Source organism: Misgurnus anguillicaudatus, chromosome 12 (assembly GCF_027580225.2).
Source record: "Misgurnus anguillicaudatus chromosome 12, ASM2758022v2, whole genome shotgun sequence".
NCBI lineage: Eukaryota > Metazoa > Chordata > Actinopteri > Cypriniformes > Cobitidae > Misgurnus > Misgurnus anguillicaudatus.
The window spans coordinates 24,583,721-24,599,931 of record NC_073348.2 but is presented as its reverse complement, the minus strand read 5'-3'; the positions used below and the strand labels follow the sequence as shown (position 1 = coordinate 24,599,931).

The 16,211-nt window shown below is 38.4% G+C and overlaps 1 protein-coding gene and 1 long non-coding RNA gene across 2 annotated transcripts in view; one reads left to right on the top strand and one right to left on the bottom strand.

Annotated features, from left to right (window-relative positions):
* Positions 1-16,211, top strand: part of LOC141369053 (uncharacterized) — a 34,981-nt gene that overhangs the window by 5,575 nt on the left and 13,195 nt on the right. The gene's annotated exons all lie outside the window — the stretch shown is intronic.
* gigyf1b (GRB10 interacting GYF protein 1b) overlaps positions 1-16,211 on the bottom strand; it is a 30,304-nt gene that overhangs the window by 3,354 nt on the left and 10,739 nt on the right. The window contains exons 2-24 of the mRNA XM_073874208.1: positions 12,325-12,758; positions 12,065-12,128; positions 9,816-9,945; positions 9,626-9,721; positions 9,401-9,515; positions 8,985-9,087; positions 8,620-8,816; positions 8,324-8,541; positions 8,143-8,248; positions 7,252-7,395; positions 7,016-7,143; positions 6,709-6,940; positions 6,447-6,613; positions 6,036-6,133; positions 5,859-5,953; positions 4,457-4,530; positions 4,219-4,341; positions 3,893-4,096; positions 3,364-3,545; positions 2,933-3,090; positions 2,671-2,837; positions 2,520-2,564; positions 235-346 (exon numbers count right to left, since the gene is read on the bottom strand). Coding sequence (XP_073730309.1) covers positions 235-346; positions 2,520-2,564; positions 2,671-2,837; positions 2,933-3,090; positions 3,364-3,545; positions 3,893-4,096; positions 4,219-4,341; positions 4,457-4,530; positions 5,859-5,953; positions 6,036-6,133; positions 6,447-6,613; positions 6,709-6,940; positions 7,016-7,143; positions 7,252-7,395; positions 8,143-8,248; positions 8,324-8,541; positions 8,620-8,816; positions 8,985-9,087; positions 9,401-9,515; positions 9,626-9,721; positions 9,816-9,945; positions 12,065-12,099 — 2,929 coding nt within the window. The 5' untranslated portion in view covers positions 12,100-12,128; positions 12,325-12,758. The remainder of the gene's footprint in view (positions 1-234; positions 347-2,519; positions 2,565-2,670; positions 2,838-2,932; positions 3,091-3,363; positions 3,546-3,892; positions 4,097-4,218; positions 4,342-4,456; positions 4,531-5,858; positions 5,954-6,035; positions 6,134-6,446; positions 6,614-6,708; positions 6,941-7,015; positions 7,144-7,251; positions 7,396-8,142; positions 8,249-8,323; positions 8,542-8,619; positions 8,817-8,984; positions 9,088-9,400; positions 9,516-9,625; positions 9,722-9,815; positions 9,946-12,064; positions 12,129-12,324; positions 12,759-16,211) is intronic.

The window sequence follows — 16,211 nt, the reverse complement described above, 5'->3', positions numbered from 1 at the left end:
AAATGATTTTTCAATAAGCATATCTGTTATAAGATCCTATTCTCTAGATGAAGATCTGACTGTGATCCAGAAGGCAAGAATTTGACTAAGAGCCAGAATGCAGATTAAACAGCAGTAGTTCAAAGGTTACGTTACCCAAGGGTTATTCTAGGTAATGTATGCATGCTGATGGGTAAAGCTGAATGTGAGGGAACAAGGGTGTGCGAGTGTTTATGTGATTGCGTGCGGGCTAACCGAGGATACTGGGGTCGGAGGGGAACATCATGCTAGACTTTTTCTTCGCTTTTCCTCCCTGAGTGTCGTACACACTGCCGCCCTTATTCATGTGAGCTGCCTGGAACATCGACTGTGAGGAGAAAATGCATAAAGACTTTAAAAATTCAACAAAACAGCTTGTAAGAAAAAAATCCCAAATGGCTGGGAAACTGGTAAGTATCACATCCAGATATGTAAAAAAAGATAATATTTTAACAGCTATGCCTTACTTCAGTGGTTCTCAACTCCAGTCCTCCGGACCCACTGCTCCGCACACTGTGCATGTCTCCCCTACCTAACACACCCGATTCAGATCATCAGCTGGTTATGATAGATTCCATGAACTGAACTGAGTGTGTCAGATATGAGAGACATCCAAAACGTGCAAAGCAGTGGGTCCCGAGGACCGGAGCCGAGAATGTTTTTTATAACAGGTCTCAAAATTTACTTTTTTAGTAGGTAGCACTAGTGCTGTCAAATTTAAAAGCTAGGAGCACCAGCAAAAATTTAGGAGCATCCATTGAAAATTATAGGAGCACCACAACTTCATCATCCTAAAGATTTAAAGCTTAAATGATTATTTGCCACACACTTGACTTGTGCTTCCATTTTAAAACAAGCTCTTTTGTGCTTAAAACATGTAGATTCATGGGGCCCTATGCAAACATTTACTGTTATTTTAAAATGTTTTTTATTTTCACAAATCCCATTTTTTATTTTTCTGGATTCTGTTTATAAAATTTTCTTTTTCTTTAATGGTTTATAACATTTAACTTATCCAACGGCATGTTTAATAAGCTGAATGCATAAAATGCAATAACTTATCTTTTATAAAATAATAATAAAAAAATCATTAAAACGTAAAATTATATTTTTTTGTCAAAGTGCTAAATAACAAAACTTTGTTTAAATTATAAATGAAAGTACAAATATTTTGAGGGTGATTATTTTACTTTGTAAAATAAAATTAAAACAATTATTTTTATTATTTTACAAAAGTAGATTTAACTATACAATAGTAATATATTTCTGTTAACTTCATTATGTTTAACAGACTTTTATTTTGATGGGTTATTGTCAGTGTGTATAAATTCATCAAAACGTAAAAATTTCGGTTTCATCGGACGCACTTGCGCTGACGTGATACACGGCTGGATCCGAACTTTACTTCCGGTTTCGTTTTTTTAATGGTCTGACTAGTTGCTAAACTGATCTCTTGAACAAATGCCTCGTCGAAAATAACAAATGTTTTGGTTTCCTATTTAATCCATGTAATGTTTTTGCATGTAATATAAATAAACTATGCTTAAAGAACTTTGTTGTTATTTATTCTTAGCGGAGTTTACCGGAAGTTACGTGCAGACCATGACAACCGCTTGTTTATGTTGTTACTGCTGAAACCGTCTATATAAAATAGTAATATATTTCTGTTAACTTAATTATGTTTAACAGACTTTTATTTTGATAGGTTGTTGTCAGTGTGTATAAATTCATCAAAATGTAAAATTTAAATTTTTTGTCAAGTGTTAAATAACAAAACTTTAAAGGTGACATAGAATGATTGAACAGAGTATTTATCCTTGTTCTGTGATGTGACATGTAGACAAATTTTTTTTTTGGGGGTCTGTAATGCCTTAGAAGCTTCCTAAAAACCTCTCTCAGATAGCTCTATTAGGGTGGGGGATTTTAAACAAGTGGTTTTGCACCTATTTGATTCCCCCTACTGGCTTAACTTGCAATCTCATTACTGATTGGCTGACTTTGCTGCCACTCAAAAAATGTAGCCAATTATTTTAAAGTGGAGGGGCAGTTAGATGCCTGTGATGTCATAAGCATTATTTTAATTATTTTAAAAGTAGATTTTACTATACAATAGTAATATATTTTTGTTAACTTCATTACGTTTAACGTACTTTTATTTTGATGGGTTGTCAGTGTGTATTTGACAATCGCATTTCTCAATGAAACAAAGAAATCGGCCTCTTGACAGCAGCTCTGAATATGAACTAAAAACAGCACGACACCGAGTCATCTGTGTAAAGTTTCATTGGTCTGTATGAGACGTTCACTAATAATTCCACAGTATATGTGAACGTTTCGTAAAGAAATTAAAAGCGGTCACCACAGCAATCATTTGCGCTCACACAAATGCTCCCAAATATATTTTAAGGTAGCGACAATTTAATTGCAAATTTAATTTCGCAATTTCGAGCCCTGAATAAAATTAAAAGGTCATTTAATAATTTTATATAGTGCATATCTACCTGCAGGGGGAAGTTCATGTTTAATCCAGAAACTTCCTTGGATAGCTGTAAAAGGGTACATACAAAATATATGTTTAAACTAAAACTAAAAATACAAAAGTTTAAAAAAAGACACTATACATTATGCAATCTTTTTGTTGTAAAAACACACCTGCTGCTGCTGCTGTCTCTGGTGGTTTGCTTTCTGTTTGGCACGGCGCTCCAGAAACTGCTTGGCAAACTCTTTGGCTTCAATAGTATCACCCAGATAAATACGGATGAAGTCGTGAACATCATACGGAGACTCCACCTCCTTCAGATATGCCACGATGTCGGGCACTACAGTAAGAGAAATAAAAGTGCGAGTCTAATTTCAGCTCCCAAAATTCAGTTTGAAATACAAAGAGGAAAGAGAACTGATGGGACAAATTTACCATCTGCTGAAGATGAGTTACTTGCAGAGGTGTTGAGAGCGTGAAGCATCTGTTCACACCAAGTGGTGAAACCATCCTGAGGTTTCATCCCTTGAAGCAGCTTCAGTAGCCTCTCCTCCTCATCAGTACGCTTACGGCGATTCAGCATGTACTGATCACTGAAAACAAGCATTTTTCTCATTACCACTGTTGAAGAGTTATATTTCTTGAAAGATTCATATGTAAAAATCTTGCTTTATTTCTTTTATGGGCAATTTCAGTGCTGGAAGTACAGTGGAAGTCCTTATATGGGCACTTTAACCGGAATAGCGCATGCACACACCAACCAAAGAAAGACGACTTTATATGTACCCAAGATTTATGAGAAAAGCAGAAACAGCATGTTATGTGAGCTTTAAACATTGACTGGTGAATATTTCGACTTTGCATACCTGAGAGAGGGACTGCTGCGGCTGTTCTTCAGGCCAATGTTGCGATGGCTGGCCTGGTTCTTCATGGCTTCGTCCCACATGCCCATAGCAGGGTTGCCACCCCCAACCTTCCCATCCATGCCAGCTCCTGTCCACATTCCCGTTGGCCCGTCACCCCACTGGCCCATTGTCAAACCTCCGTGCTGAATCAAACAAATACAAGCTGCTCAAGTGGCTGGCTAACATTGACGAGATGCAGTAAGTACCCCATCCCTTTTAAAAGCATGTCTTTCTATTCCAGTCATTCAAACGTAGCTGTGTATTTTGGCATTTATATTGATAATCCCATCTAATGGGCTCTTAAAAAGGCGCCAATGAAATACTGCTTCCCTGTTGGCTGCCTGATAGTCAGGTGGTTAGAGCCAACACTGACGCAATATCTATTTATACTCATTTATGGGTCAGCTTGTCCTATTTACAGCTCAGCAAAAGTTATTCAAATCTAAAAGAATGCTGATGGACTGTAGTCCAGCTATTACAGACTTCTTACCCTTTGCTGCTGCTGAGCTCTCTGCTGCTGCTGCTGCTTGTGAAGTCTCTCAGCCTCAAGCTCCAGAAGTCCAATGTTTTTTCCTGCAGATTTGCCCATAGATAGAGCTCCTCCCTGGCTTCCGCTCCATCCTGCACCTCCTGACACGCTCTGCTGCTGGCTCTGCTGCAGAAACTTCATGATCAACTCCTGCTGCTGTCGGGACTTGTGTAAAACACAAACACGTGGTACGCATTTAATTCCATGAAGAAAACTGCATAACTATAATATCATCTCAGGGGCAGGTAGGACATAATAAAATGCTGAGTTCCTGAGAGGTTGCTTACCTGTTTTCGTCTATAAAGTTCTTCCTCATCTCTTCTTTTTTGTTCCTCTTGCTGCCGGCGTTTCTCCTCCCTCCTTTTCCTCTCCTCCTCTTCACGCTTCAACCTGAGTTCGGCTTCACGGATCTAACACACACACACATAACACAAGCTGAATTAACATGAATGTAGTGAGTCACAGTGAAAATTATTCTGGGTACAAGCTAATGCCAAAATGAATATTCGATCGTAGGTCTCTTACTTTCTGCAAATGTTCAAGATTTGGACCCTGAGAGGAGTTACTCATGGTTAAGTCCCACAGACTGGTCTCACCGCCTACAATGCACAAAAGAAACAAGTCATGAAAACCAACAGCAAGAACATCTGCACATTTAGGCATTAAGGAGTAGCTAATAAAAAGATACGTTAATGCAATATTCCAGCCGAATATCAAAATTACCTCATGCCTCACTCACCCTGAAGCAATCCGCGATACATATGTTTATCATCTTTCAGATGAACACACAGTAAGTTTACAAAATGTGCTTGCACTTCCAAGTTTTATAATGGTAGAAAACAGGTATCAGGGAACAACTTCTAACTTTAAACCATAAAATAATGCATCCATCCTTCACAGAAGTAATCCACACGGCTCCAACGGGTTAATAAATTTCTTCTGCGGGTAATTTTGTAAGAAAAATTCTCATATTTTAAAGAGCACCTATTTCATTGCTAAAAACAACATAATTTTGTGTACTGGTATAATACAATGTGTTTGCGTGGTTTATTGTTAAAAAAAACACATTCTGGACATTTTTGTAGCTCCAGATTTCACTTAAACGCACGGATTTGAAAAGCTTTGTGTCCCTGATTGGCCAGCTAAACTGTACGTTGTATTTGGTCTGAATGCCTCTGACTGTCAGACGGAAATGTGACGCTCCTTACCATGTTTGAAAGATTCACTCACAATGCAATGCTAACAGTAGTTAACTTACAGGCTGTGAGTCTGAAGCGGGAGGATATTATGATAATGTCGGTCTTGTCTACACCACCAATCCTAGGAAGTAAACTGGTGCCTACAATTCGTTTGTTGCTTGTTGTAGTCCAAAAAGAGATTTATGTTGGAGACGATAACTCGCGTTGTTTACTTTGGGGTTTGTACTTTTTGCACATCGTACTATCGTGCATATATGTACTAATACACACCAAAGGAAATTTAAAAACATGAATCGGACAATAGGTGCTCTTTAAACTTTATAAACTACAATAACTAGCGCCTGGTAATGATGGCATCTCTGACTCATGCGATTAACGAAAGTCACTCCGCAACATACCCATGGCAAAACTCTAGTACTAGAAAGCTAGTTATACCAGTTTATAAATTATGAAATATGGATATTGTTCTTACATAATTGCATCGATTACCCGCAGAAGACCTTTATTAACCCCTTGGATTACCTCCGTGAAGAATGTATGCACTTTTTTGGGGTTTAAAGTCAAAAGTTGTTCCATGTTTCCTGTTTCCTACCATGATAAAGTTTGGAAGCGCAGGAACATTTACTTAAATAACATTGACATATGGATCTCGTATTGCTTGAGGGCGAGTAAATCATGGGATATTTTGATATTTGGCTGGAATATCTCTTTAATGCAGAATGAAGTACCTGACTGCTGAGAGACTGAGGTAGGCATATCCCACAAGGGTCCGGTGTCTGGCACTGACATGGACCTGTTCATAGCAGGCATTATTCCAGACTCCCTAAAAAGATACACATATCACTTACACAGCCCAAATATACATATATGCCTGTACAATTTACAAGGTATGAAGTTTGACATACCTGTTCAAGTGCTGGAATCTCATCTGAAGTTGTTGGTACAGGGCTGCAGTGGCAGCTTGCTCTAACTGTTTCTTCAGAAGCTCCTGGTCCATGTTTCCCTATAAAGGCATAATGAAATGTATCATTTACAGGAATAATGAGGAGCACAGATCCAAACTCTTCTAGAATTCAATATTAAATCATCAGGTTGATATTTGGAAATCCTAAACAGCCTACAGCTAAGCAAATAAAAAATATCTTTGTTGAAACATTTATTGAACATCACAGTCTTTTATCATATTATTGTTGCCACAATAAAAGCAGTTAGCCATTAGAAGCCATGCATTGATTTGTACAATGAGCCGTTGCAAAGCATGACCTTAAATAGCTTATTTCTTTTGTATACATATATTACAAAATGCCGTTTCTTACCAGAAGTGGAGGAGGAGAGGGGCCGGGAGAAAAAGGCACACGTCCCCACATCTTAATGACTTCGCCCAGAGGCTGAAAACCCTCGTCACAACCACGTTTGACCAGCAGGTTCATAGCAAAATACCCCGCTTGAAACCATTCACACATCTCCACTTTAGTGAATGGGCCTAAAAAGGGATAGATAATCAAGTCGGGGAATTTAGCAAGTTATTCAATCATAAAATGTGTGCAGTCATTAAATTTTACTTGTAGTAAGCGTTACCTTGAATCTCTCCTTGAGGGTCTTTGTAGAACCACTTCATTGCGGATTCGTGGGAGAGGGGCAGGGCGCTGGCGGAGTGTGAAAGGGTGTGTGGGGTGGAGTGAGAGTGTGGGTGTGAGGTGGGGTGTGGGTGAGCGTGCACCGCAGTGATGTGGCTCTCTTGAAGAGCTTGAGTGAAACATTCATCTTCGAGAGATGTGTCCTGTAGGGATGCCACCATCTTTTCTGCCTCCTTTAAAAACAGTTTAAAAATGTATAAAAAAAAAACATACTTTAAGTTAATACAAAAAGCAAATCACATACTGACCTGCTGAAGGTGCTTCATGCCATCTTCCTCTTCAGTGTCTCCTCCCATTGGCGGGAGGTTGGTACTATTGGTCAGGGGAGGGGAGGACCTCCGCATTTGCTGTGTGCTGCCACCAGCTGAAGGTGCATCTATATGAAAATAAATTTTATTTAAATTTTGTGCGTTTTTCATGTTCTTAGAGGTCACTGTGTATAAAGCGAGAAAATGCATGATAAATAAAAAAGATGGGCACGTACCTTCAGCAGGCTGGGGTGCAGGTTTCGAGGGGGGAGTGATTATAGTTTTAGGGGTCTCTTGCTCTGGAGGGGATATGGAAGCAGATACAACAATTGGTGATGGTGGCTTTACTTCAGGCTGACGTGTAACCTCGCACTCCTCTGCTAGGAAACAAAGAAAAATTAGTAAGCATTCAAAAACGTAAGGGACCATCACAGTAATACTGCGTTCAGGCGTCAAGCACGAGTGATTTAAATGTTAAGTCAATGTAAAGAATGGCGCGAATTGAGCGTTGCCGCGGCAAACGCGCAAGTTGAAAAATGTGAACTTTGGCAGAAAAACACACCACGTTAACCAATCAGGAGCTTGCTCTAGTAGTGACGCGAATACAGGAAGCAAGCAGAGTCGCAGAAGCCCCTCCCATGACGTGAATTTCCGCGTGAATGTCTCGATGACTAGAATTTCATGCGCAATTCGCAAATTTGACGCCTCAAACGCGGCTGGTGTGAACCCAGAGTAAAAGATGGCAGATTATGAAGGTCTAACAAACCTCCCATTAAAGGCGGGGTGCGTGATTTTTGTCATTGTAGCCAATCAGCAGTAAGGGGCGTGTCTACTAACCGACATCGTTGCCTGGATTGCGCATGTGTGGGGCGGGTCTATCAAATGAAGGTCCAGATTCTATTGGGGTAGGGGCGTGTTTGTTTAGGTGATTTCAAATATCAACATTGGCTTTTAGAGATCATGCACCCTGCCTTTAAAGGCTCTTTTACAAACGGCACAAGGAAAAACACAAATTTATGACATAATAAACGTGACTCGGAGCTAAATTTGATTCGTAAATGGGTTTAAACACCAATAACAATAAAAAATACATTTTACAGTTACAGCAAAACTAAAATCTTCCTTACGTTTATCAGTAGGGCTATCCTTTCTCTCCTGACAACTCTCTTCTTCTTCCTCCAGAGCCTCAAATTCCAGTTCCTGGTCTTCATGGATTGTATCTCTGGGGCTTTTCTGCAGGGTGACATGTGTTATTTAATCCATGTACCACAATGCATTTAAAAACAAAACAAAAAAACACATTCAAACCTTAATGCACATGAATGCTCCAGAAGAGTCGAAGGTTCCCATCTCCCCCTCTTCTTCATCGGTGCACCACTCAGGCAGGCCATCCCTGTCGTCTTCTCCTCCCTCACTACCAGCTCTTCTCCGTCCACTCTCTCCATCTCGGAAGTCAAAGTCAAACTTCCTACGACGGCCTTCACCACTGATGTGATCCCGCCAACCGGCTGAACGAGGACCCCCATCTAGAAGGTAGACAATGCTAAGTTTTGTCTTATTAAACTAAATTTAAAACGAACAACTTAGCGGTCACACGAGTGTACCATCGCGCCGTGCCCCTGCAATCCTCCAGCTTCCCCCAGGCTCCGCCTCATCTTCTTCCTCCTGCTCCTCTCGGAGTATGCGCCAGTTATCGCTGTCCGAGCGGGTATAATCTTTTCTTCCCACAGCTCCGCTATCTTCAAAGCCACCACGTCCAGCATCAGCTCGCCTTAAGGGCTTCTCAAAGCGTCGTTCACCTCTGAAACAGCAAACAAAACTCTTTTAACATTGTGAAATGGTCATCACAAAACAGCATCCAAAAGAGCACAATATTGACTGTAAGAGGGTTTCTATGTCTTGGCTAGATATATCATACAAAGGTTTAATAATTATATTTTATAAACTTGCACAAATTCCTACAACCCACCTGTCATCCCAGCTCTGGCTGCGGTGCATTTCACGTCCACGGCCAAAGCCAACCTCTTCCTCTGCACTTCTTTGGTAGAATCCACCCTCTCCTCTGCCTCTTCCTGTATATATTATATTATTATATCCAATACAATGAACTATAATTAATTAAAATAAAAAACAAATATATATGCAGCTCAAATGACTCAAACGCATATAATCATACACATATACTCAGTTTCCAAAGCAAACACATGCACTCTGCAGGGACTTAATTTGCATTTGGTTTCCTAATGTATAAACTAGCTTATACGTAAAACAAAATTACTTTGGGCTTAGAGGAGTCTCATAACTAGTCTTTATATGCGTGTTTCATCATGAGATGCAAAAACCATTGAGATTTTCATGTTTGGTTGAACTAATCTTTTAATTTACCTCTGCCTCCTCGAGTGCTTCCTCGCCCTCTAGCCACACCGGTTGGTACAGCCCCTCCTCCTTTACCCATAAGCCTCAGCACCGCCACGCTATTCACAGACATTGAGAAGTTTCTCTGAAATAAAATAAGAAGAATGGCATATTTTACATATTGTTATGACTTCCAAAATGCCTTATGGGAATATAAAAAAGCGTGGTTGTCTTATATTAGGCATGGTGACCGACCTGCTCCTCTTCAGTAAGGGGCACCAGGGCCAACGGCTGCTGAGGCTCATCCTGCAGGATGGGGGCGAACTCCTTATCCTGCATGTCCTCAGGAATCTATAAACACAAATAAATGTTAAGACCTGTGGTAGGTATGTCCGAAGCTCTCTAAAATATTTGACTAGTACTCCACATGCCACAAGTCTTTCACCTTGTTATCTTTGACATAAAGTGCTAACATCTCTTCGCGGCCATAGCGGTAGTCGGCCAACTTGGACTTTGGCATCGCAGGGGATGGGGGAGGGGACGTCACGCTCTTCCCTCTGGATAGTGCACGGAGCCTAAAGAAATTAATTAAAAAATTTCAAGTTTTGATGTAATATAAACAGAGATTGTTCCACGATCACTTAATTATACAATAGAGGAAACGTCTGCTTCCTCATGTTGACGCTTAAAGGGAAGTAAAAGTGTAACCAAAATTTTACCCACAAGAGTCTGCCAGTTCATATTTTTTACCACATTTAACATTATTATTTAGATATGACATAAATAACGAAGAAAATATAGACATATGACTATTACAGTAAAATAATGTGAAAACGAACAATCACAAAGTGAGAAACTTAAACTTTGTTTCTAAATCAGCAAGTTTAAGGTTTGTTTTTGGCTATGCTCTATGAGTCAAGCAGTTCACCAGTGGCGTAATTACACATATTTGCGCAATCAGATCACTTTAAATATAAAACAGACTTCCTAAATACTAAAGATGTTCAGTTATGTGCTGTACACAGGGTTCTTAAGTCACAGCCAAGTAAAACTGTCAGTTAATAAGATTTAAGCTACTGGCAAGAGAGCTGAAAATATTTTCTTTTCGGAGCCGTTTACACCTCGTATTAAAGCAACACTATGTAGTTTCCATGTAAAAATGACTTACAGCTCCCCCATGTGGTTGAAAAGCGCATTAATGCCTGGTATCAGACACCCTTCTGCAGGCAGGGGGAGGGGCGGGGCTGTGTTTCCTACCCTCCACCGCCACTTTCAGAGTGTGCTTGTAGCAGCTAGGAGGCTGCTCAGGTTGCAGCAACAGTACAATTTGTCCAGTTAAAAGTTGTTCTATCGCTGAAATAATTTTAGAGACATTATTTAAAGGTAAAAAAACTACATAGTGTTGCTTTAAAGGAATAGTTCACTCAAAAATAAAAAAAATATAAATCACTATCTAAAAATGTTTTCCAAAAATGAACGAACGACTTATGGCAGGGGTCTTCAACAACTCAGATTTTAAAATTTTAAATATGACGCGGGCAAACTTTTAACTCATCTTTTTACCTTTTATATATTTATGTATTTTAGTCGTAATGAAATTGCAGGTTAATCATAAATCTGTCATGGGGGAAATCTGTCAAAGGTGCAAGAACCTGTTGTCTCTTGCCTCATAAATGTCAAAAATAATTCATACTGACTTACAACTACAAGGCGCACCTGACAATAAGACGCAGCACCAACCCCACCAGCAGTTATGAAAAAACGTGGCTTATAGTCCAAAAAATACGGTAAAATCATTTTTACTTTGCACACCGTTTTGATTGGAACGCACAGAAATACATCACTTCCGGTCGGGCGTGTCACATGCGGTGTAGTCGCACAAGTTTATTTTCTTTCCAAAGCTCGAATTGGAATGGATAATTACACACCCACAGATGGTTGACAGCCCCTTTCTGTCTCCCTTTGCGTGTTTTCGGCCGTCATTTGTCATGTACCGTGGAAAGGTAAAAGTAACCACACCGAATTTAAATCACACTACGGCCGTATCTCAATCAAAAAGCTGCAGCCTCCGGAGGTCCCATTTCCATGCTGCATATGTCATTAAGTCTTATTTCAGCATTTTAACAATTATAAAGTTGACTAATATTCTTAGTTAATCGTAAATTGTTGTAACATGCTTATGATTTGTAAATGTAATGCTCAGTTAACTTAAACTTAATGACATATATGCAGTCTGCATATGCGACCATTAGAAGCTGCAGCCTTCAGATTAAGAAACGGCCAAAGATGACCGGCGGGCCGGATAAAGACGATTGACGGGCCACACTTCGCCCGCGGGCCGCAAGTTGACTAGCCCTGACTTAAGAGGTTTGGAACAACATGGTGGTAAGTGATGTAAGATAAAAAGTTTTTTTTATATTTATTTTTGGGTGAACTCTCCTTTTTAAGATATGGATTACAAGTGGATGACACTACATACAAGTGTAAAACTTTTCGGGCTCGTCCACTTTTGAGCACATTCAAAAACGCATTCAACCGGATTGCTTTTGTGGTGTAGACTCTCCACCTACTGACCTAATGTGTAATTGTAAACTATTATTGTGATGTTGGACTCTTGCTATACTTGTCTTTCTTCATATACACTACTAAAGAATGTGAGGTTTTGCATTTTTAATCTAAACATAAAAAAATTACCATTCTGGACCGAAGTTAAGTGTCTCAGCAGTCATATTCTGTGTGTCCAGAGGGCTCAAGGTTTCTATGAACATAAGGGAAGAGAAAATAATAACATAAAATATGTTAGCAATGACCAGCAAAGAAATAAGAGAGTCACACACACTTTAATAACAAAACATAATACTATTTGTAACTAAAGTAAACTGAACTAAAGCTAACTATACAAGGGTATATGAGAAAAAGCATCAACAAAGAGTTTTTAGGGGGAAAGTGCTTACCTTGTCCAAAGAACAGGACTGTTGCAAACCAGAAGAAATGTGGAAAAGGAATGAGATGGTTCTGTCAGAACCCTTATGACGGTTCTGTGTGCTGAGGTGGACTTGGTATTTCTAAACTCTGTAGAAGTACTGTAATAGCTGCCAGTTTCAGGGAGATAAAGGCCGAGTATAAAGCCAGAAAAAGCGCTCCAAAAGATGGCACACCACACTAACGTGCCAATTTTTTCTGACCTTTAAAAAACAATTCAGCAAATTGAAAACACTAGAGAGAGAGAAAATAAGCTATTTTATTAAGAACTTGTGGCAGCATTAATGACAGCAGTCACAGCTAAAAAACGTTCAGGGCAGTTTGTGACGCTGTATCTATTGCTATGGAAATCTCTTTTGAAATATTCTGATGACAATTTCACTTCTCGGCTCCCAACACCTCACACCTGTAAAGAAAAAACAGCACTGACTGATAATTGTGCACAACAATACATTTCATGCATGCCTAACAAGAATAGGTTATGCAATATAATGATATACCAAACTTGTTGCACTTAATTTTTTTAAAGGCATAGTTCAACCAAAAATGATAATTTTGTAATAAATCACTTACCCCTGTGTCATTCTAAACTACCAAATAGGACAAACAGAAGCCTCAGGGATTTCATCAAAAATATCTAATACAATCGGAGCACTTTGTTGGTTTAGAATGACACAGGGCTAAGTGATCTATGATAAAATTATAAATTTGAGGTGAACTATTCCTTAAAGTTTAATGAATTTGAAAACTTTCTTGACTAGGAACATATGAAGAGTTTGGTTCCAAAACTCGACAAACACCTTTTTTTTAATTAGTTGCAACCAAAATCAGTATTGCATCAGGTCAGTATTACAAAATAAATTCTTAATTGTCATATTTTCTCCCTTTTTTCCAAACCTTCTCTGCAGAATGCAATAAATCCACCTAACCAATCACAGTGCACCATTCCATGCATTGTAAACAACAATGGCAGAGCTTTGAATACACACAGAATCCTAGTTTCCCTCATCTACTTTGTGATCAACAAACAAACAAAAACAAAATAATACTTTTGACGACATTCCTGTGGTGGTTTTCATTGACGGGAAAGAAACATAAGCCATCAAAATCGAATAATTTACGCGAGAGGTACTCTGAAAAATGCCGGCTGTTGCTTGTTCTTTCGACAGCATCAAGCTTCTGTCATGCTAACACATTGACCCCAGGGAATCTTATGAATAACTTTCCATTATTTTACGCAAAGTCAACAAAAATGAAGCAGGACCAAAACATTTTACAACTGATCGCTGTCAAAAAAGTTCAGCGACGACTTCCCAAGGATGACAGCAGCAATGAGTGTTCTTAAAATGACAAAGCAAGTGTTTCGATTAATGCCATTAATGTTTATTTTTTAATAAGTGCATACCACTAGTCAAATGAATATAACATGGCAAAGATGAATGCACATTTAAATATTGATTCAATAAATTAATAGCATTTTGAAAAATAAAAATTTGTCATGGATTTATTGCATTTTCCGGAAAAAAATAAAACGTTTTTATAATAAATCTTTGAAAATCAAATCATGGATTTGAATTTTTTTTACGTTATTATAACCTAAAGATGCTATGTAAAAGTTTGTAACAGAAAATAGTGGTTTTCATCTTGTCACTTTCTTAGTATAAAAAAACAAATTTTGATCCAAATTTGTCTAAATGGATTTATTGCGATTCTGGAACCAAACTCTTCATATATTATTTCACGAGTTCATATTAACATGTAATCAATAGGGAATGAGATGAAGCATATTTGGGGTGCTGTCCCCCTCTTTAACTAGGATAGATATACTAGCTGAGAGTGAGGTGATGGGGTGGAGGAGGGATGCTGCAAAAAACCTGTCACGAGGACAGAGGTGAGGGACTGCTATTTATAGGCAGACCTCTTTGCACTGATTGGTTGAATCACATGACCATGCTCCTCCCAAACTTCGTTAAATAAACTTCATTAAAAAATAAGTTGAAATAACTTACCCTAAATAGACTTTTTAAGTTTTAGTAACCCACTAAAAGAAATGACTTGTCAATTCAAGTTGATTAACTTACAAATTTAAGTACAACAAGTTATTTTACGATGCATATTCGAGCTTTAAGACCAAACTATCATTTCAAATTTAAGCAGTCACCTAAAATTAAACAATTTAATTTTAAATAGAAATATATGATCAATTACTGTACTTTACAAAATTCATGACACACCGCAGGACTACTGAAGCAAACAGCAAAAAAGTCAAATAAACGATGTATTGTTCTTTAAAGCATATAACACATAACGTTTATCCTACAAAATTTGATTCAAATGCAACATTTCAACGATTAATTATAAATAAATAACATTAAATAAACAACAAAAATGCACATTGTATGGTAAACTTTATCAACTGTATCGTCTGCGAAAACTTAACAAATCAAAACTCCATTAACACGGTAACGTTACAGCTCATATATGTATATCCATCGAAAGTTAAGCAACAAAAACAATGCAATTGAGAGACATTTTATAACAAAATCCAATAACAAACATAACTTTAAATCAACTATAAGGGTTGAATTAAAGCTGCAAGCAGCGATGGAAGGGCCCTCGCACGCATGTGCACCGCTACCCTATGGCATTAGTAAAGCAGTGAACCAGGGGGATATGAATTAAAGGGGACATTCCAGAAGACGTTTTTAAGATATTAAATAAATCTTTGATGTCCCCAGAGTACATATGTGAAGTTTTAGCTCAAAATACCATATAGGTAATTTATTGTGGCATGTTAAAATAGGCAATTTATGGGGCTGAGCAAAAATGCACCGTTTTTGTGTGTATCCCTTTAAATCCAAACGAGCTGCTCAGGTGGGCGGAGTCTCAAGCGCTCCCGCTGTAGAGCTGACAGAACATCGAGGGAGATTCTCTCACGAAAGAAGTTTGTGAGCGATGTTAAGCATTATAAATATGAACAAGTTTAAAAAGTCAATTATCTGTTTTATGCATACTAAATACATGTTTATCAGTAGATGGGGAACATTGTGGAATAAAAATAAAGACTTAAGGTCTCATGTTGCCCTTGTTTTAAACAGGCATAATGAGTTTCAGCATGTTACAATAAAATACACGTCCACAAACACTCAGAAGTTTGCTTTTTGACCAAACCACACGAGCACATTTAAATGATCTGTAATAAAACAACACGTTTAATGCTTAAACTTTAGAGAAACAGATCAAATGACATGTTTAAGTTTATTGTGCACACATATTGAACACATTCGCGTTTCTGTCAGTCTCTCATCTATTTTGTAACTCCTCATTCATTTGAAACTTCAGAGAAACATTAAACAACATATTTACTTATTGTGTATTATAGTGAATACGCGTTGTTCACTCACTCTGTCTCGTGCAGTGCATGAATCCTCGTGTTCATTTATATAAACTTCAGAGAAACATATTAAACAACATAACTTGCTTGAAAGCGAACCGTCGCGTTGCTCTCTCTCTCGTTCGTTCGCTCACTCGCTTTCTCTCTCTTGCACTAAGGTAACGTTAATCCTTTAGAACGTTAATTCAATCTTTAGAAAGATTATTAAAACTACAAGTTATAAGATTGTAGGCTCCTGTTTGTGTTTGATGGAATACAAACGCGTCGTGCTGTCAGTCATTCTTTCTCTCTCTGTCTATCGCACTAGAGGTAGCATCATGGTTGGATAGCGCAGTTGAAGGGGCGGTATCATTATAATTGGAGCCCTTACCTACGTCATGGGGGGAGCGAAATCCGCATGACCTATTTATTCACATGCTTGCAGAGAGAGCCTTACCAAAACAACGTGACAGGGTTGCTATTTTT